Source organism: Equus quagga, chromosome 12 (genome assembly GCF_021613505.1).
Source record: "Equus quagga isolate Etosha38 chromosome 12, UCLA_HA_Equagga_1.0, whole genome shotgun sequence".
NCBI lineage: Eukaryota > Metazoa > Chordata > Mammalia > Perissodactyla > Equidae > Equus > Equus quagga.
The window spans coordinates 59,628,262-59,655,492 of record NC_060278.1 but is presented as its reverse complement, the minus strand read 5'-3'; the positions used below and the strand labels follow the sequence as shown (position 1 = coordinate 59,655,492).

Here is a 27,231-nt window from a genome sequence, read left to right as displayed (position 1 = left end):
CCCGTAAACATGCATCCTCATTGGCCTCAGAGTCCGCTCACTCCTGACTACTTCTTCATTTTATCAGTCACGTTAAATTACAACCTCATGCTCCTTAGTTGGAGGAGCCTGTGGCTCAAAGGACCGATGACTATTAGGGAGGGATTTCTTGGTATGAGCTCATGCCCGAGAAACTGGGGAATGTATCTTGCTGAACAACCTCATGCGTTTTCACCTACAGGATTTGTCTCAATAATGGAAAGTCTGGTTAATAAAAGATATGCAGTGGTACCTGAATCTGGCAATGATAATTCAGGTCCCTCCCCCAAAGACCCATCAAAGTCACTGCCAACAGGTCTCCTATTGATTGCCCCACTCTCTTGGCAAGGGTACTTTTATGTGAAACACTGACGTTTACAACAGTTACAATAAGGTTACCGACAGTCAATAAGTTACTGAAAGGTCATTTTAGCATAGCTATTTAAAGGTGATCCTTTTGACCAAGTATTTGGTGCGAGAGACATTCTAATCCCTTAATGCTGTCCCTGAACCTTATTTCTAACCCCGACTCAATCTTTTGCCCCATCCCTGAGTCTTGCCTCATCACAAAACCTTACCCATTCCTTTTGTCCTATTCTGTGACAGAGCCTGAGCTCATCCTCACCCTCTCCTGTCTAGAGAAAGGGTGTGGTTCCCTGGGAAACTGAACTCAGAAAGCTTTAGGCAGGTGGGAGAAGGAATTTCTCATCAGTCTCTGGGTCTCCTTTCTTAGATGCAAAAATCTGGACATCAAGATGTCAAATGAAGGAGGGAGTAAAGGAGGATGCTAAAATAGTGCCCACCATATGGAGGCGAGCCATCAGCTACGATGGGATAAAATCTACAAATTCCTAAGGGGGAGATTGCTTTCTAAGCAAGATTATTTATTATATATGATTAATCTCTGTTGTTTCCTTTCTATGATACTCAATAACGACAACGCCTTTATTTAGTCTTGCCTATAAGTTTTATTTCCACTTGATGATCATAACTGATTCATTTTTTAATTTGATGATCTGTTCAATCATTCATTCACCAATCCATCAAACATTTATTGAACATTGTGTTCAACAGTGGGAACACAAGAAAGAACAAGATACAGAGCTACCCTCAAGATGCCCACACTCTGAGCTGGATGGGATCTCCATCCTTGATGCCCCCGAAATGCAAAGGTCTAACTTAGGGGGCAGTAATGGCCCTGCTGTGATCTCTACTGGTGAATTCTCTTCCCAAAGGCCAATCTTCATGAAGTAGCTTTTTATTAAGAAGGAAGCTCTCTGGGAAATGCCTATTCATCACTGGAAACCTACATAAAATACTTAAGATAGTGTCTGGCATCTTATCTAGTAAGCCTTTCCTGACTTGCCCTGACACTGCAGAATTATGAAAAATCCCCCGGGACAACTTTTGTACCTCACTGTGTACCTCTCTGTCTCCCCCTCCAGAGAGTTAACTCCTTGAAAGGAAGGACTGAATTTTAGCATTACTGCGTCCCAGCCCCAAGCAGAGTGCCCGCCATGCGGCTGGTGCACGGCAACCACCTCCAGAAGCGGAATGCCCTGAAGGCTCACTGGTCCACTGTTGTCATAGCAACCTACTTCCCAGAGTTGGGGTCACCCCTCCTTTTAGATGTCTCTCCCCAGTTTATCTAGATACCAATGTTCTTAGACTTGCTGAGCTGCAATGGGAGAAAGCCCTAGAGAAAGCCCTTCTGCTTTAAGGAACAGTTCTCCTTCTCTTACATCTCAACATTGTCTCTGCTTCCATTTTAAGCTCCCAAACAGGAGCCCTTCCTTGTGGGAAGAGCTGACTGCAGCTTGGTCATTTCTGGATATGTCTGTCCTTCCTCCAGAGCACCATGGAATGGAATCCTTGTGTTTTCACACAGGGAGGCTCTCCTCTGAACTTCATTTAATGTCCTGAGCTAGAAAAAAGAGTCATTATCCTTAAGTCTGTTATTCAGGATAACCTCTACCGATGCTGACAAGACTTTCTAAAGCAAAAACCAGAGCTCAGGTTCAGTTACACAGGGGAATATTCACGAGGTGCGGCAGAAATTGGGACTGTCATAAATAACTGGGACACAGTGTCGCTGGGCGTCACTCTCTCCTCTCCAAGTGTAATTCTTCTGAATATCAAGCATGTGCTCTACTCTTACAAAAGTATACCACAGTGGTCAATAGGTGCACAGGGCCCCCATTATTCTTCCATCCAATTCCAGGAGAAGGCTGTGCAGGGAAAGAAAATGCACTTGGACCCAAGGTTGAATCTCCAGCTTTGTTACCTATTAACCTGTGACCTTGGGCAAGTTAGCTGACTTCTCTGAGACTCTTTTCTTATCTACAAAAGGGTTATTTGGGGAATAGACGTGATGAAGTCTATAACACGTCGAGCAGACACCACGGACACGTGATATGTTCTGGATCCTCTTCTGTCTTCCTCGGCTCCTGTGACACACGGAGATGATCCCTGTATAAAACCAAACCAAAATAAACCAACACAAGATAAAAATAAGTTTAAAAAAAGGAAAAGACAATGGGTTGAAAGTTCTGGCTTCCAAATTCCTGAATACTTCACTCCACGAACGGTGGTCACATACAGAATAACCTGGGTTACATCTGGTGGGGTCCCAGTGTCCCAAGAGGGGTTTCAGGATCGGACATTGTGTTTCTTTGGGTTGACAGTGGCCACATTCCCTAGAATCACGTTCTCTACTCACGTGACTTTGCGACGTTGATTCAATTTTTGTCATGCACGTTGATGAATGCCATTCAGGACGCAACTCAAAATCTTGGCCAAATCATATTCTGCATTCCTTCAACCACAAATAGTGAAATTTATGGATTATCATTTTTGGTAGAAATACAAGTTGTCTGTAGATTTGCTTCTTCTGTGTTTCTCTGCAACTAATATCTTGAGAGATCAGGTTTGTCTATCAAGGGTTCCTTGTTTCAAAATCAGTTTATTAGTTTGTTTCCTTAGAAATGGTTTTAAGTTTATTATTGATGGTTTTTCCCTAAAATTTTCGAAGCCATTAAAGTGAGGTTGACTAATACGTTACGTGCAATGTAGACAAAACTCTGAAAGGAAAACAATTTAACTTAAATTTAAGGACAATGCAAGTGTGTTTGTGATATGTTGTTCTGTAAAAACAACAGGCTGCGAAGCAGAAAGTACAGAATGAGCTGCCCTTCCCTTTTAAAAAGAACGTATGTATATATTTAGGTATTAAAAAAAAAAAGACTAGAAAGATAGATACCAAAGTGATAATGGTGGTTATCCCTAAGTTGTAAAATTACAAATGACTTTTAAAAACAATTTTCTAATTTCTAATTTATAGACGAACTGAAAGGTAGCCTAAAATGAGCATAAGTCACTTGTCTAACAGGAGGTTAAAAAAGCCTCAAAAGTTATCTTAATTTTATGTGTCTCCACAAAAGGTATGTTGAAGTCCTTGCCCCCAGTACCTTAGAATGTGCCATTATTTGGAAAGGGCCTAGGCAGATGTAATGAAATTAAGATGAGGTCATTAGGATGGGCCCTACTCTAATATGACTGATGTCCATATAAGAAGAGAGGAGGCATAGAGAGAGAGAAGATGGCCATGTGATGACAGAGGGAGAGATTGGAGTGATGTATCTACTAGCTAAGGAATGTCAAGGATTGCTGGCAAAAACCAGAAGGTAAAAGAGGACAGGGTTTCTTCTCTACAGGTTTCAGAAGGAGCCTGGCCCTGCCAATACTTTGATTTGAGACTTCTGGCCTCCTGAGCTGTGAGATGATAAATTTCTGTTGTTTTAACCTAAAAAAAAAAGTTATCTTCATTTTTAAAATCTATCTTTTAAAATGATAAGCTCAGATGGACCACTGTGTTAAAGTTATTTATATGTAAAGAGCTCTTACAAATCAATAAGATTTCAAATGCCTCAACAGAATGTTTACAAAGGGCCTGAATAAACAGTTCACAAAAGAAGAAATTTCAATGTCCAACACAAGTATAAAAAAGAAATTCAAATTAAAGGCCACAAAATTGATTAAATTTTCATAAATTGTTTCATGCTGGTGCAGAGGAGTAAGATAGTAATAGGAGCTACCATTTTTTGTGCATTTACTTATATCAGCACTGAACCAAGCCTTGAAGCTTAAGTAACTTACAAGCAGTGAATTTGACTCAAAATCCTACACTCTAAACCATTTATTAGTTGGGTCAGAAAATATGAACATTAAGTCTCTGGAAAAATATTGTCAAATTGCTTTCCAGGGAGTTTAAATCAAAATAAACCCTCTCACCAACTGCTTAGAGCCTACCTTCTGGGAATTTACCTCTCATTCAAGGAAATAATCAGAATGCAAATAAAGATAAACACAAAAGTGTGCAGAAGTGAAACACATAGATTAGAGAAATAGTGAAACAAACTACGTTACATCCTATTTTGCTGTTCTTAAAAAATGGCTCTTTTGAAGAATTTTTAATGACCTAGCAAAATACTTATGATACAATATTTTAAGCCAACAAAACACCCCAGCCAGATAACCATTTAGTGAAGCCACAAACCCAGACATGGAGCTGCCAGGTAACTTTTTTTGTGTCCCACTCTTAAATACATACAAGAGAAAACTTAAAAAAAAAGATACTCCCAAATTCTATTATTAATATCATTAGTATCCATGAAACGAGAATAAGATGAGAACAAAACAGAGTTTTTGAAAATTAAAGTAATACGGTCTGACAAACTAAAAACTTAATAAAAGGTAAGAAGATAAAGTTGATGAAATACCTCAGAAAGCAGAATGAAAAGATACAAAGGTGGAATGTAAGAAAAAGAGGAAAGTTAGAGATTCTATCCAGGAAATCCAATATTCAAAGAATAGTGTTCTCTAAAAGTAGGGGGCAGGGGGTGGGGAACAGGGAAATTAGAGGAAGGAGAGGAAATTGTCGAAAGGGGAAAAAAAAAAACAATTTAGGAAAACTTCCCAGACATGAAGGATAAGAATTTTCAGGTGGAAAGGGCCTCCAAATGCCAGCTTGATGGATGAAACTTCACCCACACCAACAGCATCATCAGACACTAGGAATAAAGAGGAACAAGCTTCCAGACAGAAGAAAGTAGGTTTCGCAAAAAGGATCAAGCGTAAGAATGGCAGCTAACTCCTCAACATCAGCCCTAAAAGCTGAACGGTAACTGAGCAATGTCTTACAAATTCTGAGGGAAAGTCATTTCCAAACTAGAGTTCAGCACTATCAATTGTTTATGATGGAAATACGAAGACTTCTTCCGATATGTCGGGTTGCAACTTTGCCTCCCATTCACCCTGTCTTGGGAAGCTACTGAAGGATGTGTTCCAACAAAAAGAAAGAATAAACTCAGAGAAAGGAAAGCAAGGGGTCAAGGAGGTAGAGTGGGGTTAAAGAGAGCCAAATTCACATTTTCCATGGTGGAGAGTCCGTAGATGGAATGAAAACCAAAAACTAGGAAGTAGCAGTGTAAGCATATCATTTAGACTTATTGAGTTAAGTATGAAAACAATCAACTAAAGGAGTAAAAATCAGTTGCCTCTGGGAATGGGAAATTGGAGGTGGAGGTCAATGTTTTTTATGACAGGCCTTGGAGAGCTATTTGACTCTATAAATCATGTACGTGTGGAACTTTGATAAAAACAAAAATTAAATTTAAAAATTAAGGTACATAATATCATTGCTCATTGAAGGAAGCCATATTAATATGATTTGAATATGTTGCTTTCTGATGATCTAACTTTAAATAGAAATAGCACTCAGAGAACCTAGGAATAGTTGACATATATCCTTGATACAGTCTCTCACAAATATCAGGTGTCTCAAAGGAGCCTTTGGCAAGCGATGGGTTGCAGTCAATGGATGTGTGAAACTTTGGAAGTGCCCGAAGAGCTGGTATTCTGTGATGTGGATGGAAGGGCTTCCAGTGAGCCTGGAAGCCAGATATATAAGGCAGAAGTGTCCTTCTCTTGTGCCACATCAAGAATCGCTGCGTCCTTGGACAGATTTTGGGTCAGCATGCTTGTACAGGTGGGATGTAGGAGGAATGGGACATGCCAGAGTGCTCTGGAACATTTTCAGAGCCATCTAGTAGCCCAGAATCTTGCTGCAGTAACACAGAAGACATTATTTCGACCTGAAGAGCTCTAACCTGAAGGCTACAACCCAGTGGAGCTCTCAAGATGTCAGCCACAAAAGCATTCCCAAGTATCTGAGTATCATCTCGTTGAAAAGAGTCATTTTACAGCTACTTTAACCTTAAAACAGGTCTACTGAAGACAACACTCTTACTATCAATATAGTTGGTGCTAAGTTGCTGCTTCCTTTTCTACTAAGCAATAGGGTCAGCTGCCTCTGAAGTCAGCACCCAGGTGAGAGAGAACATTCCAGGCCATTAGCTGAGAGGTCAGAGTTTATTCAGTTCATAGAATAACTGTTACTTAATTTAACTATAGATTAAAATAATGCGGAGCCTACAGCAAAGACTTATTTTATACTCTTTAGGACTAAAGGTTCTTTCCCCTGATTTAAGCAGTAATATTATACTACAGGTTTTGAGAAAGAATGATTAATATTCCAGGATTTGGGGACAATTTAGGTACTGTTTATGAAGTCAAGAACTGAAAGTCTGGTTATGTTTCAAAGATCCACATTATCCTTAACTACTCAATGGCGAAATAAAACAGGATGTAAGGTATTGTGGACCCATTACTCTTGAAAACTGCTTAATCTTCTCCTAAGATTTTAGGTTGAGTCCAAAAGCTTGTTGAGTAAAAAACTCAAGATCCTTGGCAGAAATAGCAGATTTCGTCAGTGCCGCCTTTTAAAGATGGGTCAGATGAGCTTTTAAATCCATCTTAGGAATTTGTATTTATATCCTGTCTTCTGTAAGAAATTCGCCAATTAGTCTTTCATCTACCCTATGAAGTGAGCAAAGACGATAACTACAAGTTTAATGGAAAGAGGAGCAGGCATGAGTAAGCCATTTTATTCGTCAAGCAGAAGCATGCTATCATCAAACAGATGCCAAACCAGCAGCCACAAGGTCCAGGTCCTCTCTTTGCTGCTTTATTTTGTAATGTTAGGCAAGCCACTCACTTCCCTCAGTTTTAAAGTGGAATGTAATGAGGCCAAGACACAATCACGCGCCATCAAAGTAACTTACGAAGTAGAAAGTACTAGGCAAACGTTTACAAACGAACAAATGAAACGTCAGGAACTGACAAGGGAGATTGCACAGGGTTAGTCTTAAGAATTCTGGCTCTTATTAATACTACGGCTAGGGTTAGACTTAAGGGGGGGATTTCCAAATATTTTGGCCTTGTGTCATCTTATTGTTGATTTTTAAAATTTCATGCTTATGCTCTATTTTAAAAAGTTTTTCTTTTTTTTTTCTGGTATATATATATATATAATACACCAAATTTCCCACCAGTTGGTATACTTATAATAGAGGAGCCCTTGGATTTGAACGTCTCGAGACTAGAATTCTGACAGTTGACTATCCAGGCAACCTAAGCACTCAGTAGTATATGCTCATAGTAAGCACTCAACAAACACATGTCCAACGACCCCAGCTCGTGATGAAGTTCAGCCTGGAGGGTGTGTCAGGCCAACTCAGCACCTTGACACGAGAACTCTACTGAACCACACTCTGATGTCCAAATGGTACGCGTTCCAAGAACCGCGGCTGGCTTTGGCAAAAGATACAACTTCAGTTCCACTTGCCAACATTTTTATGCTTTCTTTGTTTTTCAAATTTTTCAACAGACCGCGGCAATTACTCAGTGAATTTGTTTGCTAGAACAATTTGCCCCAGTTCCACAGAAGAGGCTACTGCGGCCTCTTTTTGGTTCGAATCAACAACTTCTGTCCTTTATGTTCTGTCACCAGACGGCAAAGTAGCACAATCCCCCTGTTTTCCTTAGACAGTCTATTCTGTGTAATTATCTTTTAGACACAACAGGAAGCATGGGACTTGTTGTCAGCTCTGAGCTTCTGGGAAGTTCTCGAAACTCAAGAGGTGGTTCATTTCTGCTAAATGTTAAGATGCTTTTTCAAAACTCTTTCTTGGAAATGTGTAGCGACATCTTCTTAATTGAAAGTGGAAGTCTAGATTTAGGACAAATATAGTCATAAAGAGAGCAGTTAAATATGGATATTTCAGATTTATTAGGTTTTTATGTTTATGGAGCCCTTTTTATGTTATTTGGAGGGGCAATTCCGATTATAAAAGAAACACAAGTCCATTGGAGGAACAACAGAGAGAAAGAAAGAATAAAAATGCAGGAAAAAGACATTTCCTTAAATTTTACCACATGGTAGCAAGTTTAAACATTTTGGTATGTTTTTGTCCATTTTTTTCTATGTGTATTTTTATATAGTGATTACATTGTGATACAAATTTGAAGGTACTTTTTGTCATTTAACAGCTGAGAATATTTATTGTCCCATGCTATTACAAATCTTTTTGTTTGGTTGGGTTTTTTTGTCCTTTCCTTTGGTGAGGAAGATTGGTCCTGACTTAACATCTGTTGCCAATCTTCCTCCTTTTGCTTGAGGAAGATTGTCCCTGAGCTGACATCTGTGCCAATCTTCCTCTATTTTTCATGTGGGATGTTGCCACAGCACGGCTTGATGAGCAGTGCACAGGTCCATGCCTGGGATCCAGACCCACAAACCCTGGGCCGCTGAAGCGGAGCATGTGAACTTAACCACTATGCCACTGGGCCAGCCCCTAAAAATCTTTTGAAATCTATTTTTAGAAAACATTTTCTGATAACAAAAGAAATAAAAATTTTCAAAAATTTTAAAAGTTTAAAATTTTTATAAAAGTATATAAGGAATAATTTTATATCAAAGTATTATAAGGAAAATAAAATTTCTCCATAATCCTACAACTCAAGGGTAATTATCATTAATACTTCAGCATATTTCGTTTCTTTTTCTTTAAATGCATTTTCTTTTACATCGCTGAAATCATACTTGTTTCATATCCTGTTTTTCTTCACTCATGTATCTTAAGCAGTTTCCCACATGATTAAAAACTTTCTGTAAAAATTATTTCTAACGTCTGCCTACGTTACATCACACTGCTTCACCAGAATTTGCTTAGCCATTCCTTGACTCAGTCAGGGCTTTTTCCAGCAGTTTAACTCTGTCCTGAAATGATCCAGGAGTCTTGAATTTCACATTAATTTTCAATAAATAATGAAATAGCTTGAGAAATTCACATCAATAATCGAAGAAAGAAAAAAATGGGTCATTAGAGATACGCAGTCAAGATGGACTCATTCTTAACCATTGGCGCTGTGCCAGGCTCTAAATTTATGCTGCAGGCACATTTTCCAAAAGAGGATTGAGACGGTTTATGGACACTCAGAAATTAGGACAAAGTAAAAAGGTGCTAACGGCAGGCCACAAATTTGATTCTGAGCAGCCAGCAGCCAAAACAAATTAATTTTAAGATTCACAGTTTCCTTTCGACGAAAACCAAATTCGGCTCGGAAGGGCAGCATTACCTGGTATGGAGACCTCAGAGAAATCTTTACACAAGGAGCAAGACAAGGGCAGGGCATTGTGGAGTACGCACGAGTCTAGAAGAAGGGAGGTCTGGAGTCAGCTTATGGTTTTGCCGCTGACCAGCAGTGCAAACTGCCTAAGTCACTTAATCACTCCACCATTTAATGGTCATTTTTAAGTACCCACTATGTGCCCCTAGAACCACAAAAGCAAATAAGAAGTTAGCGTCCTTAAGGGGCACAGATCCTGATGGAGAAGACAGGCATGGAAGCTGTTTGATTGAATACACGGTAGCAAAGTTGTAGCAGGGGTAGGAACAAGGATGCGAATGGCCCCTCCGACATCCTGTGACTTTTAGGTTACCCCAGACACCAAATACCACCTCCTGCAAAATCCAATCGTGTTTGTCAAAATCAATATCCTGAATGAAGAAATATTAAAATTTTAATAGGACTGAATTGACTGACTATCAGTGAATCGACCACAACTGGGAATGGTAACTGCTTTACGTAGAAAACTGAGGACGCACGCAGGCACGCGATAGAAACGTCTGTCTACTCTCGCTTGCTTTTGTCATCGCAATGTGGGTTGTTTTGCAAAATCCACTCCATCAAAGAGTTGTCTTTTTTAATTGTATGCTTTACCGGAAAACCGACTCTCTCTCTCTTTCTTTCCTCTCCTATGTCTACTCATGTTCTCCTGAAAAACAGTCCAGCTGAGCTCTCCTTCCAGAACCTCCATCTTCACGCCCCTATCTTCCATGTTATTACTGCAAGTCTCCGTTTGCTGTTTCACCCTCAAGTTTAAAATATTCACATTTCTTTGGCACTTACTTTTCTTTGGTTTCTCGTATCCAGTCAATCAAGCTCTGCAACTTTTTTTCTGAAGAGCCCGTTCTGATTTTCCACTCCCCTCTGTCCTCACTGACAGTTCCCTGCCTCCGCTGGGGTGAGCCCTCATTTGGGATCCTCTGGTATCTTCCTCATGTCCTTCTCTGCTTCTATTTCTTGCACCCCCTTCTAATTATCCCAGGAATCTTTACATCGTTAGCATCTACGGTGATTTAATTCTTAGAATTCCTTTAATAACTCTGCCATTTTCCAGAGCAAATGACTCATCTGGTTTTAATGGAAAACTACCAAGACTCTAATCAGGATTTTCCATCCAAGGAGGTTTTATTTCACACACTCTCTCTTTTCACACAATCTTCGTCTCTCAGGCCTGAGACCCCTCATGGGTCGCTACGATTTCCTCTCCTCTTTTAAGACTCAGAATCCCAATTATCCAGGGATCCCTCAATATTTCACTTTGCATTTTCTTAACACCATAATCCAGGTATGTAAGCCTTTATTTGTTTCTCATATACACATTTATTTGCTTTGCTCTCCCACTAAGTTGTGTGTCCTGAGGATGGGGACCCAGGGACCATGTCTGTGGTATACACTAATGGGGGTGGCAGACATTCCCCAGGTGACAATTTCTGTCCTTTCCTCTCCCTCCTCTGGCTCTGGCTAAGTGGTCTGAATACAAGTGGTCATCTTTTAGGATCTTGTTTTTCGGATCACAGGATTGGCTAAGGGGTAGGCTTGTAAAACAGCCTGAGCCAATCACAAGAGTCCACTCCTTAGACCACAGTGACTGGTCCACTGAGGGACATGTGACCCAAATGGGGCCAGAATTCAGTCTCAAGAGTTGTGAGAGAAAAGCCATTTTTCCCCTTCGTGTATAGGAGCTGTAAGAATGACAGCCTGGACCTGCCGGGCACGACATCTCCCACCAGAGACAAATGCTCTGGGAGGATGACCGAGAAGCAGACAGAGAGTTCTTTGTTCATTTTTCTTCTTGCCATCTCAAGATTTAATTATTCAACTATTTATTCAAGTCTGATAGCTACCCCAGTATCCTTCCAATAAACCTCCTCCCCTTTTGTTTCATCTGGTTTGAGTTGGGTTTCTGCCATTTGCAACCAAGCGGGTCTTGATTCATATAATATTTAAAAAATATATATATAATTTTTTTTTTGGTGAGGAAGATTGGCCCTGAGTTCTCATCTGTTGCCAATCTTCCTCTTTTTGCTTGAGGAAGATTGTCACTGAGCTAACACCTGTGCCCATCTTCCTCTATTTTGTATGTGGGATGCTGCCACAACATGGCTTGATGAGCAGTATGTAGGTCCTCGCCCAGGATCCAAACCCACAAACCCGGGGCTGCCGAAGTGGAGCATGCGAACTTAACCACTATGCCACTGGGCTGGCCCTAAGCTATATTTTGAAATCCTTGTAGCACAGACCTGTAAAATGATAATCCCTATATATGGCATGCCATATATATCATATTATCATATCTGGCCACTCATCTTAGCCCAAAAAAAGATACAGAAGAAAAATTTTGTTGCCAAAACTCAAAACAGTGATTTCTTTATCTTACATGACAAATGCGTACAGAATGCTTATTTTGAGCAAGGCATGGTGCTAAAAATTTTGCTCGTTTGCTCCTCCCAACAATCCTCTGAGCTAGGTCCTATTATTATCTCCGATGAGGAAACCAAAGCCCAGAGAGGTGGAGTAATTTGCCCCGGGTCACAGAGTGAGTGGGTAGTGAAACTGGAAGGAATTCTTCAACTTTATCAGGCATCAGAACGACTGGGGTGTGTGTTAAAAATGCAGATTCCTGGGACCTATTAATTCAGAAACAGACCAAGAAAAGGTAAGATTACTCTTTAGATTTTTTTTTACATTTGCCAAATGTTCTTATCTCTCATCTGCAGCCTTTAGTGATTTTAAATTTGGTTGGGAGTACGTTTCATCTTTGATTTTGTAATAGAATGAGATTCTGCCACATGTGGATCTGATATTTAAATTACACTGACCTTGCTTCAATAAATAATACCAAATATATACCCTTCAGGCATTCACGAAAGATCTTAATCTGGAACTGACTGCCACCCAGCTCATTGCAAAGGAATTGTGGAAACAGATATTTGAGGAGGACTTGACCAAGGAACATGCTTACGATTTAATCCTTTGGCTTTTCTTATTCTGTCACTCAAACAAAATAAATCCACCGCAAATCCGTGCTTGGACTTTGTTAGTTTGGTTCTCTGTGGAAATGCCTTCAGCATCTCTCCCCATTAACTAGCTCCCATTTGAAGCTCAGCTGACTGCAGTCTGGACACGGCCCCCACCAGGCTTCTGAAGCCGCTGACACTGAGGTCAGCTGCAGCCACCTGGAGACCGTATGATTATCAGATTCAGGAGGCGTTCAGAGCCAGTCCAGCTCAGTCTAAATCCTGCTTCTGCCATCTCCTGGCTCCAGGACCTTGCTGAACCCCTCTATGCTACTTATTGTTCTTATCTATAAAATGGGGATCAGTAGGGTACCAACATCCCGGGGTAACTGTGAGGAATGAGTGAGGTGACGCTCATCAGCTGATTAGAACAGCGCACACAGTAGGTGTTCAACAAATGCTATTCGCCAGAGTATAAGCTCCATCAAGGGCAGGCTCAATGTTTGGCTCATGACCGTGTCCTCCGTGCCTGACATACAGTAGGTACTCAGATATAAATGGAACGAACCATTAACTCCCAATCCAATAGCATTTCAGGTCCTTTCTCACTGGACCCAACTGTGACACGTGATCCCTCATAGAGTGACCTCATGCCAGGCAGTGTTCTAAGCACTTTACAAATATTAACTCATTTAACCCTATAACAATCCTATGAGACAGGTACAATTATTGGGTGCATCTAATACTTGATGAAAATGAGGAACAGAGATATTTAGTAATTTGCCCAAGCTCACGCAGCCAGCAAGAGCAGAGCTAGGACTGAAACCCGGGCAGTCTGGTTTCACAGCCTGTCCTTTAACCTGTGTTTGCCGCTAGTCATTTCTTCCTTGTTGAAACTCTCTTCCATTGGCTTCCATGGAAACATCCCCTTTTAAGCTCTCTGACTCCCCTCCACAGGTTCTCTTCTTTCTGCTCATCTCTGAAGCAGAGAAGACATTTCCCAGAGCTCTGTCAAGGTCAAGGCCTTTATTTACTTTACTTGCTCCCGAGTCGATGGCTTCTATTTCCATCCTACTCTGATGATTCTCAAATCCATACCTCTGTTCCAGACACCTTTCCTAAGGCTCAAACTTCTGTGTCCACTTGCTCACTGGACCACACTCACATGCAACATATGCAAAATAATAAAGGTACTATTTTGCCCATCAAAGATGCCTTTTTTCCATTTAATTCTCTCTCTTAGGAAATCGTACCACCACGCACCCATCACTGAAGCCAGCAATCTAAGACGCATCCATAACTCAGCTCCCTCCTTTGCCCTCCATGTGCATCAGCACCCATGTCTATTGAGGGTGCTTTCCAACCATCGCTGAATTCTCACAAGAATGTCCTTGATTTTAATTCCCTTCCCCTGACGACAGCTTCCTAACTGGCTGTCTGGCCTCTAATCTGTGCAGCTTCAATCCATCTCCCTCATTGCTACCAGAGTTACTGAAAGAAGAAACTCATGACATCACCTTTCTCTTCATGGAAGATTCAAACTCTTCCATGATCCCCTTTTCCTGGAGAGGAATACCTGAATTTCTTGATGTGATATGCAAAGGCTTTCACTATCTGCTCCTCTCCCGCCTCTGGTTTCATCACCGTCCCCTCTCTCATGGGAAAACCACCTGCTCTAGCAATCCGCAGTTCCTTGCAGGTCCTCTGGAGAGTTCTGTGCTCTCACAAAGCTGTGCTTTTTCAGAATCTCTCTCCGAAGTGCCCTTTCCCAGCTGTCTCCCTGATCACTCTTCCTAATCCTTCAAAAATCACATCTTCAGAAAAGTATCAAACAAATGCGCAACAAAAAAGAGGCAATCACTTCGATTTTAGCTCCCCTTTCACCATCACGCACTTGCCCGGGCACAATTATTTGTTCCATTGTATAAACTACTTATGTGTCTTTTACTCTACTAATCATAATGAATACATATTTATTTAAATATATTATAAACTCATTTAAAAAATAAATTTACTTTAAATAAAGTCATCTTTTTTGTTCAAATTTATTGTAGTTTTTATGTTAAAATAAATCAAGGAATCAAGGGAAAAACCCACAATCTTATCCCCAAATCAAACTAATATTTTATTTGTCCACCTTATATTTTGACCTTTATCCGTGTGCAGATCCTGTTTCCTATATTCATCGGCAGATGCTCCCTAGAATTTTATATTCCACCTCTTCTATTGACAAGGTCACCCTCGTTTTTCTAGTTTGCTTCCATTTCTCTGGTTTCTGACTTACCTCCTCTCCCTCTTGTCCTTTCCACTAGGAAACCAGTGACGACAGTCTGGTGTGTTATCTTTCCACACCTTTCTCCTGTTTAAACAGTTATATCTGGGGAGGGGGAAGGAGGTTCTGTCATTTTTGTTTTACAAAAATGAGAATACATAACACACGTGTCTTTTCCTCTTGCTTTTCTCATTCAACAACGCATAGAAGTCTCTTCATGCTAATAAACATAGCTCTACCCCGTTCTTTCAGCAGCCTCATATCACAAGTGATGGAGATGCCACCATTTGCTCTGCCATTCCTGCACTGAAGGGCATTTGGGTCCTTTCTGCTTCTCTCCTGCCACACGCAGGGCTGTACCAAGCAGCCTCAAACATACACAGCCTCGTACACTAGTGCTTTTGTTTCTAGGGGGTTTAGCCCCTCAGATGGGAACTGTTTCTAGAAGGTAGGTTGGAGCATGATTTATAAATAAATAAAAGCACACAGCATAGCGCCATACATTCAGGGAAGTTCACTAAAGGATGATAATGAGAAGGATATTTGGCTATGCGGTTACCTAGCAGCCTGTTGATGGGAAAAGATATGTTTCCCAGCAACTAGCAAGTATATATCTTAAAATGAGAATTCGTAAGGAAACTACAAAAGACAGAACCTGGCCCATAGCAACTGAGAACCGTTGCCGCAAAGCCTGTTTTCTGTTGTATTTGCTAGTCCATTTTAGACACGTAGAGAACCAGGGCTACGCGAAGCCTTCTCCGTGGACACTGAGTCCCTGACCTGTGGAGCTAATCAAACTGCAATACGCTTTCAAGAAACCCCAGCTTTGAAACATCTCACCAGTTGCATTGTCTTGAAGCCGGTGACTTGAGAGTTACGAAGGTGTCTATTTAAGGCAGTGTGTGTGACAGAGCATTATCTTAGGAGTCAGAACAGTAATCCTTGGCTCTGCCAACTTGTCAGCCTCGTGGTGCTTTGAGCAAGCCTCAAAATCCCCATATAAAAAATAAAGCTAATAATACTCACGCTGCCTCCTTTGCAGTATTGTAGTGGGGAACAAACGGAATTATGTAAATGAAAGCGCTCTGAGAGAGCTATACACATATTAGCATTGTTCACATTACTCTGACTTTTCAGTAGACAATGTACCGTGTATGACGGCACCTTTCCTGTTCTTTGTATCGCCAGGAAAGAACATATTACCACTTAAAAGAAGATTGATTTTGTAGCAGTCATGAAGTGCACGGTGAAAGTACAGAACAATCAGTATAAAAGTAATAGACTAGACGTCAGCCACGGACTCTATCTGCAGATATCCTTCAACGGACTTCTAGAACAGTGAAAATATTTACAGAGCTGCCCCAGGGTTTTTAATGTTTCACAGATAAATGAGAATAAAATAACAGAGGAGGATTTTTCTCCCCTCTTGCCCTTAAGTTTCTATTTTTAACTCCTATACAGTATCAGATGTAATATCCTGGTGTTCTTTCCCCAGCCCTGGCTCCTGCCCATAAAATACACACATGCTGCAAGAATCCAGCTACGTGGGGGAAGGCTTCCTGCCCAGTTACAGTTATTCTTACTGGGACTAAAACACTGAGAAATTGGTACCTCTCTAGATCAATACTCCATACGTGTTATGGATGGACATGTCTATGGATGGAGTAGCAGAAAGCACCTAATGGACACGAGGGATCGCTCGGGACAGAAACGTGGCGTACCTGCAGGGTTCCCTCTTTGGCAGGACAGAATGTTGGTATAAGGAGTTGCAGAAATCCCAGTGCCAGTTGAAGTTTGGCAGTTGGTTCCTTCCAGCTGTTCTTAAAGGTATTGTCTCCGCAGGGATTAAAAGGGGCTCAGAGTGATGGCTTATGATTTTTACGTTTAGCTGTGTTTTGATTCTTCCCTTTGGAAAATAGAGCAAATGGGATGTCTATCCAGTAGTAAAGGCTTTATGGAGCTCTGTAGAGTTTGATCTCAATGATTGCAACCATCAATAGCTGGTAAAATCAGTGGGGAAAAGTCATGACGTGTGAAGCATACAACTGGATTAACTGATTATTATTACGAATGTCTTACCTCTCATCTGGTTCTGGTGCCATCAGGTAGACAACCCCAGAGAAACAGTGGTGGAGATTCTCAGAGTGATTTCAAGTTTCAGACTGTTTCTAGGTCTTTAGAAGTCCTCATTTGGGGGTTGCTTATCATGCTCTTAAGTGTGAAGAAAAAGGAGAAAGAGAAAAAACTTTTGAGATTGAAGCTGCCTTTATTTAAAATCCTTTTTCAGTCTAGATCCTTCTTTGAAAAGGGAGACTTGCTGTTGATCATTTTCCATTCCTTTAAAGGGTTAAATGTACTAAAATTTAAAATGTGTAACAAGTAACATGGAAGGGCAGTAAATAAAAATATTAGGACATACTCCATGTTCTTCTCCCTTTACCAAGACGTGGGGAAAAATGTGATCTTTTTTAACTGTCTTTTCTTTTAGAGAAAACTGAATTTACAAAATAGAGGGTAGGAGTGATTATACACGTTATACAAGGCTCTCTGACTTTCAAAGGATCATATAGATTTCACGGAAAAAGCCGAGTTTCTTAACATATAGAAATCATAGTGCATATTGTTCAATATACAGGAAATTGTATTGTCAGGAACTCATCTCCTGCACAGAGCAAAATACTCCTATCTCATAAACAGAATGAAAATTCGAGTGATATCTCTTAATTTATATTATCTATATAACACAATATGAAGTGCAGAATTAGCAATGACTAACGGAAGAAGGACTGTTAATTATCTCATAGTTTTTTCATAAATCAGAGAAGAAATATTTTTCTCTTGAATTATCTAGAATAGGGGCCAACAGCCTATAAAATGAGTACCAAGTAAGCAACTTGAATTCACCCTGTACTGTGTGGATCTTGACAAGGGCTACCTGAAGGATGGAATTGAGTGTTAATACTGGGCTTTGGGACATCAAACATACACAGTGAGAAAACTCTCACTATACTAGAATTTTTTAAAGTTTATGATCAAAATGGAAATTTTTGGTTGTTCCAAAGCTCTTTATTAATCTTTCTTATTAATACAAATGCATGTACTGCAATAGTTTTTGGTTCTGAAATCATATAGATAGTAGTATTGAAAACTAATAAGATTAATTGTAACAAATGTACCATGTTATGTAAAATGTTGATAATAGAGGAAACTGGATGTGAACTCTTGGTATCTTCTCAACTTTTCTGTTAATCTAAAATTGTTCTTAAAAAAATAAAGTCTTCTAAAAAAGAAACTAACAGGAACAAACTCCTTTTTGTTTATTCAGTGTCCTTGTTCTACGATTGTTTCTATTATCTGTAAGATGTAAGTATTCAGAGGTAAAGCAAATATTAAAATATTCCTGTAATATTTTCCTTGAAAATATCCTATTACTTAACTATTTGAACCATTTCTGGATCTTAGTCCAGATGCCCATTTAATATTTGGTTTATTAGTACCTAACAAGAATAGTACAATGTAGATTTTTATTTCTTCTGTAAGGCAAAAACACATAGAAAATTTCGTGCTCCCTATTATCTCTAATAAGGTTAAACCATATCAAAAATTTAAGATTTTAAATTTAAGAGTGAGACAATTTATATTTTACAATTAACTAAGTATTTTCTAAAGCTAAGGACTAATAAATAGCAGATCTTTGAGACTTTTATTATATATAAGATACAATAAAAATGTGTACAGTTTTACAACAGCTGATAATGTGAAATATTATCTTAACTTGAACTGGCTTTTAAAATATTATTTAAAAACTATTTATGCTTATTACCTTAACTTTATCCTTTTAGCTGTTTTACACTTTAACATTAAAAATTTTTTTTTACCCCATTGAAGCCTGTAACAAGTATATTCTAGTTGCTGCAACCTAACACAGTGCTGAGAAATACTGATGCTTAGTCTATTTCTATGACTACTTTGATGACATTTTCTGAGTTTAATTTTTTCATTATGCAGCTATCTTTCAGAGACTGGCATATTGATTTTTCTAATTAATATTCTATGTATCTGAGATGGTATTTTTATTTTCTATTTCCCAAGAAGGGAACAGCACAACCGCTCTAAGTGATGTGCGGGTATGTTATCTTATAAATGCTCAAGGTACAGCTTCTAATGTTGAAAAATAGAAAAATAAATTGACCTTGATGAAGTGTGTCTTCTTTTGTCTGTTCCCAGGAAAGTTTATTTCAGGTATTTCTACTGCGGAAATGATTAGCGTTAACAGCCTTTTCCCTCCATTTTATTTTACAGGGTCTCTTCATCTTCCTGATATATGGGGTGTACCACACAGAGGTAAGTCGGCTCGGAGTATCTCAAGGCTGACAGAGTGAATGAGAGAAATGACAGGTTTCTTATCTTGATAACTGAGGAACAAAGTTGGCTTTTCATATGAGTGTCCCACTGCCCTTCATGCATGAACTAGCTTATATGCATCCAGCTTACCATTAAACACTGACACCCTGAATAAAGGGACAGCCTCATTTCTCACAGGCATTGACTAATATTTTACAACTGCCCTAAGTTTTTGAATTTTCAGTCTTTCTTTTAACACTTCACCATACTTGACAGTATTAAAGTTTCACAGTTTAAGTGGCAGAATGCCTATACGTAGTTGCATGGAGTTAGAAAAATACTAATATTTCTTATCTCAAAATGCTCGTTAAATATTGTCCTTCTTTTGAGCAGGCTCAGAGAGGCCTATAAGGATTCGTTAATAACCTTTATGGTTTCAATTGTGAAATTTCTCAGAAAAGCCATTTATTATTTAATTATGAGAAGTTATTTAGCTAGAAATATTGTGAGAAAATTGACTTATTTCATTAAGAAAATGTACTATGTAAATAAATTATTGTCATAGTTCTAGCTCTTTCATGAAGAAATGTCTGTGATTTATAGATACTCTTTGTGATAGTTGCTGGTTTAGATTTTTCCATGCCTAACAGGAAAGTGAGTGCCTTGTGTACATTACACACTCAATAAATATTTGATTTTTGTTGCTCTAACTTTGATTTCAAGGTTGTACTGTGTAATTTTCCCTTAAGAGAAAAACTGGTAATTCTGCATGCGTTTCTCAGTAGGTAGTCTTACTAGGGGAGGGCAGGGTGGATCCTAGTATAGATCCCAGAAGGGCCTGGTGGTCAATTTCTCAAAAATAACACGAGAGGCCAGGCAGCAACACAACGTGGCAAACAGCCTCATTAGCCAGCCTGAGCAGGTATGTGGGCATTTAAGCAACATCTGATGATGATGAAGCCTGTGTGTGGGCGTGTTTTACAGGGCTGCCGCACCTGGATTACACGCGCTTTCCTTTTCCAGTAGCCTTCAGGTAGGTTGGCAGCAACACAACTTTTTTTTTTTTTTTTGCAACGGTACCTGCATTGCGGTTTCAAAGTAGGCTCTTCCTATAAATGCCAAGGACACGTGCCCATTATGACAGTGTTTCCAACCTCAGAGGGATCCCAGCTGCAATCTGTTTTAAGAAACATTGAGCATTTGAAGCTTAAGGCTTTTAGGCAGAATCCAAAGCGCCCCCAGTCACCCGCTTCTGGGTCCGGATTTTGACTCAACACCCGGACTGCACACCGCAAAGCCGAGCAAGCCGCCCCCGCACCCCGCCCCTGCCCAGGCCTCAGTTTCCCCATCTCTCCCTCCAGCCCCTTTCTCCGCAGCACTGCCCCGCGTGTCCACCCGCCGGCCCGGGGCGGGAGGGTGGGGTTCCGCCACCGGAGCGCCTCACCCACGTCCCCCCTCCTTGGGCGCGGCCCACCAATCGTGGAAGCCTCTCTCCCCGTGGCGGTGGGTGGGGGCTTCCGAGGCCCCGCCCCTCGAGCCCGGGGCCGCCCCTTCGCCCAACCGCCCGGGTGATTGACAGGCGGGCCGGGCGGAAGCTGCGGCGCAGGCGCGCCGGCCCCGCCGAGCTCCCCTCCGGCCCGGGCCGGGGAGTTCCCGGCAGGCTCCGCGCCGCGCCTGCGCAGTGCGGGGGAGGCTTTTAATTCCATTGTGGAGAGGACGGCGTTATTTTTATTAACCGGAGGCGGAGGCGGCGGCGGCGGCGGCGGCGGGACCGTAAGTGGGGCGGCCAGCGGGGCGGGCCTTGGGCGCGGGGGGCGGGCGGCGGCGGCGGCGGCGGGCGGGGGTCCGGCCGGGTCCCACGGCCTGCTCTCCCCTCTCCCTCAGCCAGGCCTCGTCCGGGGCATGAAAGTCGGCGGCGGGCTCCTGAGCGGCGGCGGCGGCGGCGGCGGCGGGCCCGGCGGGCGGGCGGAGATGGAGCCCTCGTTCCCCCCGGGCATGGTCCTGTTCAACCACCGGTTGCCCCCGGTCACCAGCTTCACCCGGCCGGCGGCGGCCGCCCCCCCGGCGCCGTGCGTGCTGCCCCCCGCGGCCCCGGCCGCCGAGCCCCCCCCGCCGGCCCCGGACATGACTTTCAAGAAGGAGCCGGCGGCGTCGGCGGCCTTCCCGGCGCAGAGGACCTCCTGGGGCTTCCTGCAGTCGCTGGTGAGCATCAAGCAGGAGAAACCCGCCGAGCCCGACGAGCCGCAGCCGCAGCCCCACCACCACCACCACTACGGGGGGCTCTTCGCCGCCGGGGCCGAGGAGCGACCCCCGGGGCTGGGCGGCGGCGACGGGGGCGGCCACGGCGTCATCCAGGACCTCAGTATCCTCCACCAGCACGCCCAGCAGCAGCAGCAGCAGCAGCCCCCGCAGCAGCAGCAGCCGCCGCAGCAGCCCGCCCAGCACCCCCGTGACGTGCTGCTGGGCGGCGGCGGCAGGACTGATGACCACCCCGGCCCCGAGGAGCCAAAGCAGGACACTCACGTCAAAAAGGCGAAGAGGCCAAAGCCGGAATCTCAGGGAATCAAAGCCAAGAGGAAGCCCAGCGCATCTTCCAAACCTTCTCTGGTCGGAGACGGAGAAGGGGCCATCCTCTCCCCAAGTCAGAAACCTCACATCTGCGACCACTGCAGCGCCGCTTTCCGAAGCTCCTACCACCTGCGGAGGCACGTCCTCATCCACACCGGGGAAAGGCCCTTCCAGTGCAGCCAGTGCAGCATGGGCTTCATCCAGAAGTACCTGCTGCAGAGACACGAGAAGATCCACAGCCGGGAGAAGCCCTTCGGGTGCGATCAGTGCAGCATGAAGTTCATCCAGAAGTACCACATGGAGAGACACAAGAGGACGCACAGTGGAGAGAAGCCATATAAATGTGACACTTGCCAACAGTATTTTTCAAGGACGGACAGACTCTTGAAACACAGGCGCACGTGTGGTGAAGCCATAGCGAAAGGAGCCGCTAGTGCAGAACCTGGGTCAGCAAACCATAACAACATGGGTAACCTGGCTGCGTTGTCTCAGGGAAATACAAGTTCCTCAAGGAGGAAAACGAAGTCGAAGAGCATAGCGATGGAGAATAAGGAACACAAGGCGGGGAAAACAAATGAATCACAAATTTCCAATAACATCAACCTGCAGAGTTACTCTGTAGAGATGCCCACCGCCTCTTCCAGCGGGGGCATAATTGGCACTGGGATAGATGAACTACAGAAAAGGGTGCCAAAACTGATCTTTAAGAAAGGAAGCAGAAAGAACACAGACAAAAACTACCTGAATTTTGTGTCGCCGTTGCCAGACATCGTTGGACAGAAGTCCTTGTCTGGGAAACCAGGTGGTTCCCTTGGCATAGTGTCGAATAATAGTGTGGAGACCATTAGTCTTCTGCAGAGTGCAAGTGGAAAACAAGGTCAAATAGGTAGTAATTATGATGACGCCATGCAGTTTTCAAAGAAAAGAAGATACTTACCAACTGCCAGCAGCAACAGTGCCTTTTCTATAAACGTGGGACACATGGTCTCCCAGCCGTCCGTCATTCAGTCTGCAGGTGTCAGTGTTTTGGACAATGAGGCCCCATTGTCACTTATTGACTCCTCAGCTCTAAGTGCTGACATTAAGTCTTGTCACGACAAGTCTGGGATTCCCGATGAGGTTTTACAGAGTATTTTGGATCAGTACTCCAACAAATCAGAAAGCCAGAAAGAGGATCCTTTCAGTATAACGGAACCTCGAGTGGATTTACACACCTCAGGAGAACACTCAGAACTGGTTCAGGAGGAAAATTTGAGCCCAGGCACCCAAACGCCTTCGAGTGAGAAGGCGAGTATGTTGCAAGAATACTCCAAATACCTCCAGCAGGCTTTTGAAAAATCCACTAATGCAGGTTTTACTCTTGGACACGGTTTCCAGTTTGTCAGTTTGTCTTCACCTCTCCACAACCACACTTTATTTCCAGAAAAACAGATATACACTACATCTCCTTTGGAGTGTGGTTTCGGCCAATCCGTTACCTCAGTGTTGCCATCTTCCTTGCCAAAGCCTCCTTTTGGGATGTTGTTTGGATCTCAGCCAGGTCTTTATTTATCTGCTCTGGATGCCACACATCAGCAGTTGACACCTTCCCAGGAGCTGGATGATCTGATAGAGTCTCAGAAGAACTTAGAGACTTCGTCAGCCTTCCAGTCCTCATCTCAGAAATTGACTAGCCAGAAGGAACAACAGAAGAACCTAGAGTCCTCCACAAGCTTTCAGATGCCATCTCAGGAGTTAGCTAGCCAGATAGATCCTCAGAAAGACATAGAGCCTAGAACCACGTACCAGATTGAGAACTTTGCACAGGCGTTTGGTTCTCAGTTTAAGTCGGGCAGCAGGGTGCCAATGACCTTTATCACTAACTCGAATGGAGAAGTGGACCATAGAGTAAGGACTTCAGTCTCAGATTTCTCAGGGTATACAAACATGATGTCTGATGTGAGTGAGCCATGTAGTACAAGAGTAAAGACACCCACCAGCCAGAGTTACAGGTAAGGTCCCCAGAGTGACCAGGCTGGAGGTCTTCTAATGTAATTTTGTTTTATTTTGAGAACACTGCCATTGGAATGTTTCTACACGATCCTATTAAGAATAATGTAATGCCCTTTCAATGCAACTTTTCATATTTAGTTTATTTTGTTAGCGTGATTTTAGCTCTGTTTGTATTATGATTTTTAATCAAAATCAATAGATTAAAAATAGTTTGACATTCAAAGTGACAATGTTTAGCAATCAAATTTACATGTATAGATCGTCAGGGACTAGCCCAAAAGTTAAATGCAAAAAAAAAACAAAACAAAAAAACCTACAAAAAAACAAAACAAGAAAAACACACAAAAAAAACTTTGTTGCTAGGATTAAGGTTATTCTAATTGCTTTACTCTCAGGAAAGTGTAATAACGCATGGGAATTCTGTACGTTATCACTGTAATGGAATATCCAATTTACAGATAGTATGGTATACATTTCATCATTTAAGTAAGGGATCGAAAACATTTCAAATTGCTGTCTCCATCTGGGCTGATCCAAAATTCTGAGATGTTGGCTACCTATATTTTGTTGCAGCTTTTAAATGTACTCTGAACTTCCAAACCACATTCATTCCAGCCTGGTAGAACAAATATTCTTGGATCTTTGATCAAAGCCTGGAATGATAGCTTTAATAGAAGAAGAAGAAAAAGCACCCTCTCCTTATCCCAACTGTAACAAGGCTCTACTTCCATTAAGATCTACTGACATCCAGCACAGTGTTGAAGCCCACGTGGTTGGTTGGTTCCAGTGTTAGAACCCGAGTTGGAATTACATGATTCTTCGAAATTTGGGGTATGCGGTATTTATTATACATGGCCTAAAACATCCTGCTCTTGTCTGTGCTATTACTTATCACCCACACTTCTGTATTTTTTTTTATTCTTACTCTTAACCTGTCCTTTCTTAGAGCTCTGGGCCTGCCTTGTTTCCTCTTCTCCCCATCTTGACAGTTTCAATCTTAGAATGATTTACATTCCAATAGATAATTCATTATGCATTTTATATGCCTTACGGCCTCCAAATACTAAACAATAGGGTAAACATCCCCTCTACCTTTTCTAAAAACAAAACTTGTGCAGATTTCCATGTATAATAAAACCCCACATACTCAGAGCTGTAGATATATCAGTAAGGTGGTAATTTCAACTGGTGACATAGCTAGTGTGAGGGATCGTGGTGTGTCTGCATCTGGTAGTGACATCAGAACCTCTTTGTGAAATGGCAGCCTTTAATGTACATTTTAGAAGGGTGCATTAGTCAGTATTGTACAGGGGTCTTGTAAAGTCATCAAAACTTGCTATGAACGCTAATTGCCATTTGAAGCTACTGGTAGACAGTGGCTCTGCTCTAAACCACTTTTTAGCAATTGTATTTTTTTCCTGATTATATTTTTTAATGTACTTTGATGTTTATGCTGATGAGTTTTTTATGTACTTTTGGTGATGTTTCAGTCTTATGTACTCTTCTGACGTCAGAAAAGTACCACTGGTTGTTTGCAGTCTTATTGTGTAATCAGCCTACACAGGCTTCCATGTATAATAAAGTAATTAATATTGTGCAAGTGTAAAACACTTCTTTTATGAAAGCAGTGTTTGGAAAATAAGAAATTATTAAAAATGGTTACAAAATACTAGTTAATTTCCTCTCCCCGCTTTCCCCCCTTAAGTCTGCTTTACCAGCTAAAGGGTCACCTATTTGTCATTGCAGGATTCTTAGAAAATGTGTTTAATTCTCCTAAATACACTCAGTACTAAAAAGTCTGTATTTCTTACCTCGGTAAGTGCGGTAAGTTCTATCGGGTACAGAGTACAAGCTGTAATGGAAGGATGGAGAGGACCTTTACCACTGTATCTCTTCAGCTGTATGATTTTTCTCCAGTGTTTTGTTTTCTACAGGTTTTGAATTTTCTTTAACTTTTATTGTGTGTACTGAATACTGCATATGTATTATTCTGATTGTTTGCTCTAGTTTACTACCAATAAAAGACCTGTTAATCACAAAATTGAAGAAAGGAGATATCACTTAATATGAAGTCACATTTTTCAGATTTTTCTATTAACTACAGTTCATAAAATATTCACATCAGTGGTATAACCTGCAGTTTAGGGACTTGTATTTTTATTGTATTTTTTTTAACTTAAGTATTTCATGTTTCTAGGTTTATTTTATTTGAAAATTGGTTCAATATTTGTGTTTGTGGCGCACTATATGGAAGAAGAGAAATTTAATGTGTAAATTAAGAACATGTTTTGTTGAAATTGGGTTAGCCATCCTAAATATTATTCCAGAGAGAGTATTTATTGAGGCTTCATTTTAAATCAGTTTCCAATGTCTTTTGGTTCTAGGTGCATCCTTTTTGCCTCAAAAAAGGTTGTAATAAAATAACAGTATGCCACAAATAAAAATGGTCTTGAGCATTTTTAGTAGGAAAGAAGTATCGTGAAACCATAGTTAATGTTAAAAAAAGGTTAGAAGCATAGATATTAGAAGGAAAGAGCTAAGAACGTGTAAATGTTGAAGATGCGGGACACATGTTTCAACATTAGTATGTATGTTCAGTTTTAAAGATGCGGGAGAAGAGATTGTAGATGTCTGTAAAATCATGAGAAAACTGCTTTGAAATTGAGTGGTTACAAATGTTGAGGAATTAGGAGTAAAAATATTAAAGGGAAGAATAGGCCCCTTTGCCTTTTTCATACATGATACTGTTGTAGGGAAATGATAAATTATTTTAAGCTAAACATGGCTTTCTCTGTGGAGAAATACCTACTTGTGGGCCCGTAAGATTAGGAAAAAGTAAATTAGCTTTCTCTTTGCCAAGGTTATTCCCTAGATTTGGTCATTTTCTTGAACAAGTGTGCTCAGCAGAATCTCACCCATTCTGCGTTGATGCCCACCTGGAGCTCTGCACAGATGCATTCTCTGCTCTACATTAACCCTGTCATTTTAACTTTTTCCCACCCACTCCTTTTTTTTTTTCCTTCTGTGGAATGTTTGTATCTAAATATGATCATTTTAAAGTTAAGGTTTCTACTTTGAAGGTGTTAGAGGAGAAAGTAGGAAACTAGGCTTTGCATTTCTGTTGTGCTGCTGTCAATTCAGGGTAAGGGCCACCATAGTTTAGCAGTTGCTGGTCAGTAATTTGTGAAGAAATTCAATAATGAGAAGAGAAAAATGTGAAAAAAAAAATCTGTGCTTAAAATCTTTTAATGTTTTTTGGAAATTGCAAACGTTAATACAAGTATTTCTACCTCAAATTTAGGTTTTTTGCATTACACTAATCAGATGAGAGAGACAGGAATTTTTGTTCATTCCTGGTATCTGACATTTTGTAGTTATTTGCCATGAGTAGCGTTTAAGCCTGAACTGGGTGACAGTTTGAGCAATATGGCCTTGTGAGGACACACGTCATCCTTAGCTTCCAAATTCATAGGTTCTTATTAAACTGAAGAA

The 27,231-nt window shown here is 41.3% G+C and overlaps 1 protein-coding gene and 2 long non-coding RNA genes across 3 annotated transcripts; 1 reads left to right on the top strand and 2 right to left on the bottom strand.

Annotated features, from left to right (window-relative positions):
- Positions 1 to 1,015: 1,015 nt before the first annotated feature.
- On the bottom strand, positions 1,016 to 17,122 carry LOC124248358 (uncharacterized). Its single transcript, XR_006891015.1, has 3 exons — positions 16,915 to 17,122; positions 2,738 to 2,833; positions 1,016 to 2,487 (listed from the first exon to the last, which is right to left on the bottom strand). It is a non-coding gene; the product is annotated as an uncharacterized LOC124248358 (long non-coding RNA).
- Positions 17,123 to 19,086: 1,964 nt separating this feature from the next.
- Positions 19,087 to 21,841, bottom strand: LOC124248357 (uncharacterized). Its single transcript, XR_006891014.1, has 3 exons — positions 21,703 to 21,841; positions 20,260 to 20,356; positions 19,087 to 19,205 (listed from the first exon to the last, which is right to left on the bottom strand). It is a non-coding gene; the product is annotated as an uncharacterized LOC124248357 (long non-coding RNA).
- Positions 20,791 to 25,785, top strand: ZNF281 (zinc finger protein 281). Its single transcript, XM_046678246.1, has 2 exons — positions 20,791 to 20,952; positions 21,064 to 25,785. The coding sequence occupies exon 2, from the start codon at positions 21,082 to 21,084 to the stop codon at positions 23,740 to 23,742; it is 2,661 nt and encodes an 886-aa protein (XP_046534202.1). The 5' UTR covers positions 20,791 to 20,952; positions 21,064 to 21,081; the 3' UTR covers positions 23,743 to 25,785.
- Positions 25,786 to 27,231: the final 1,446 nt, after the last annotated feature.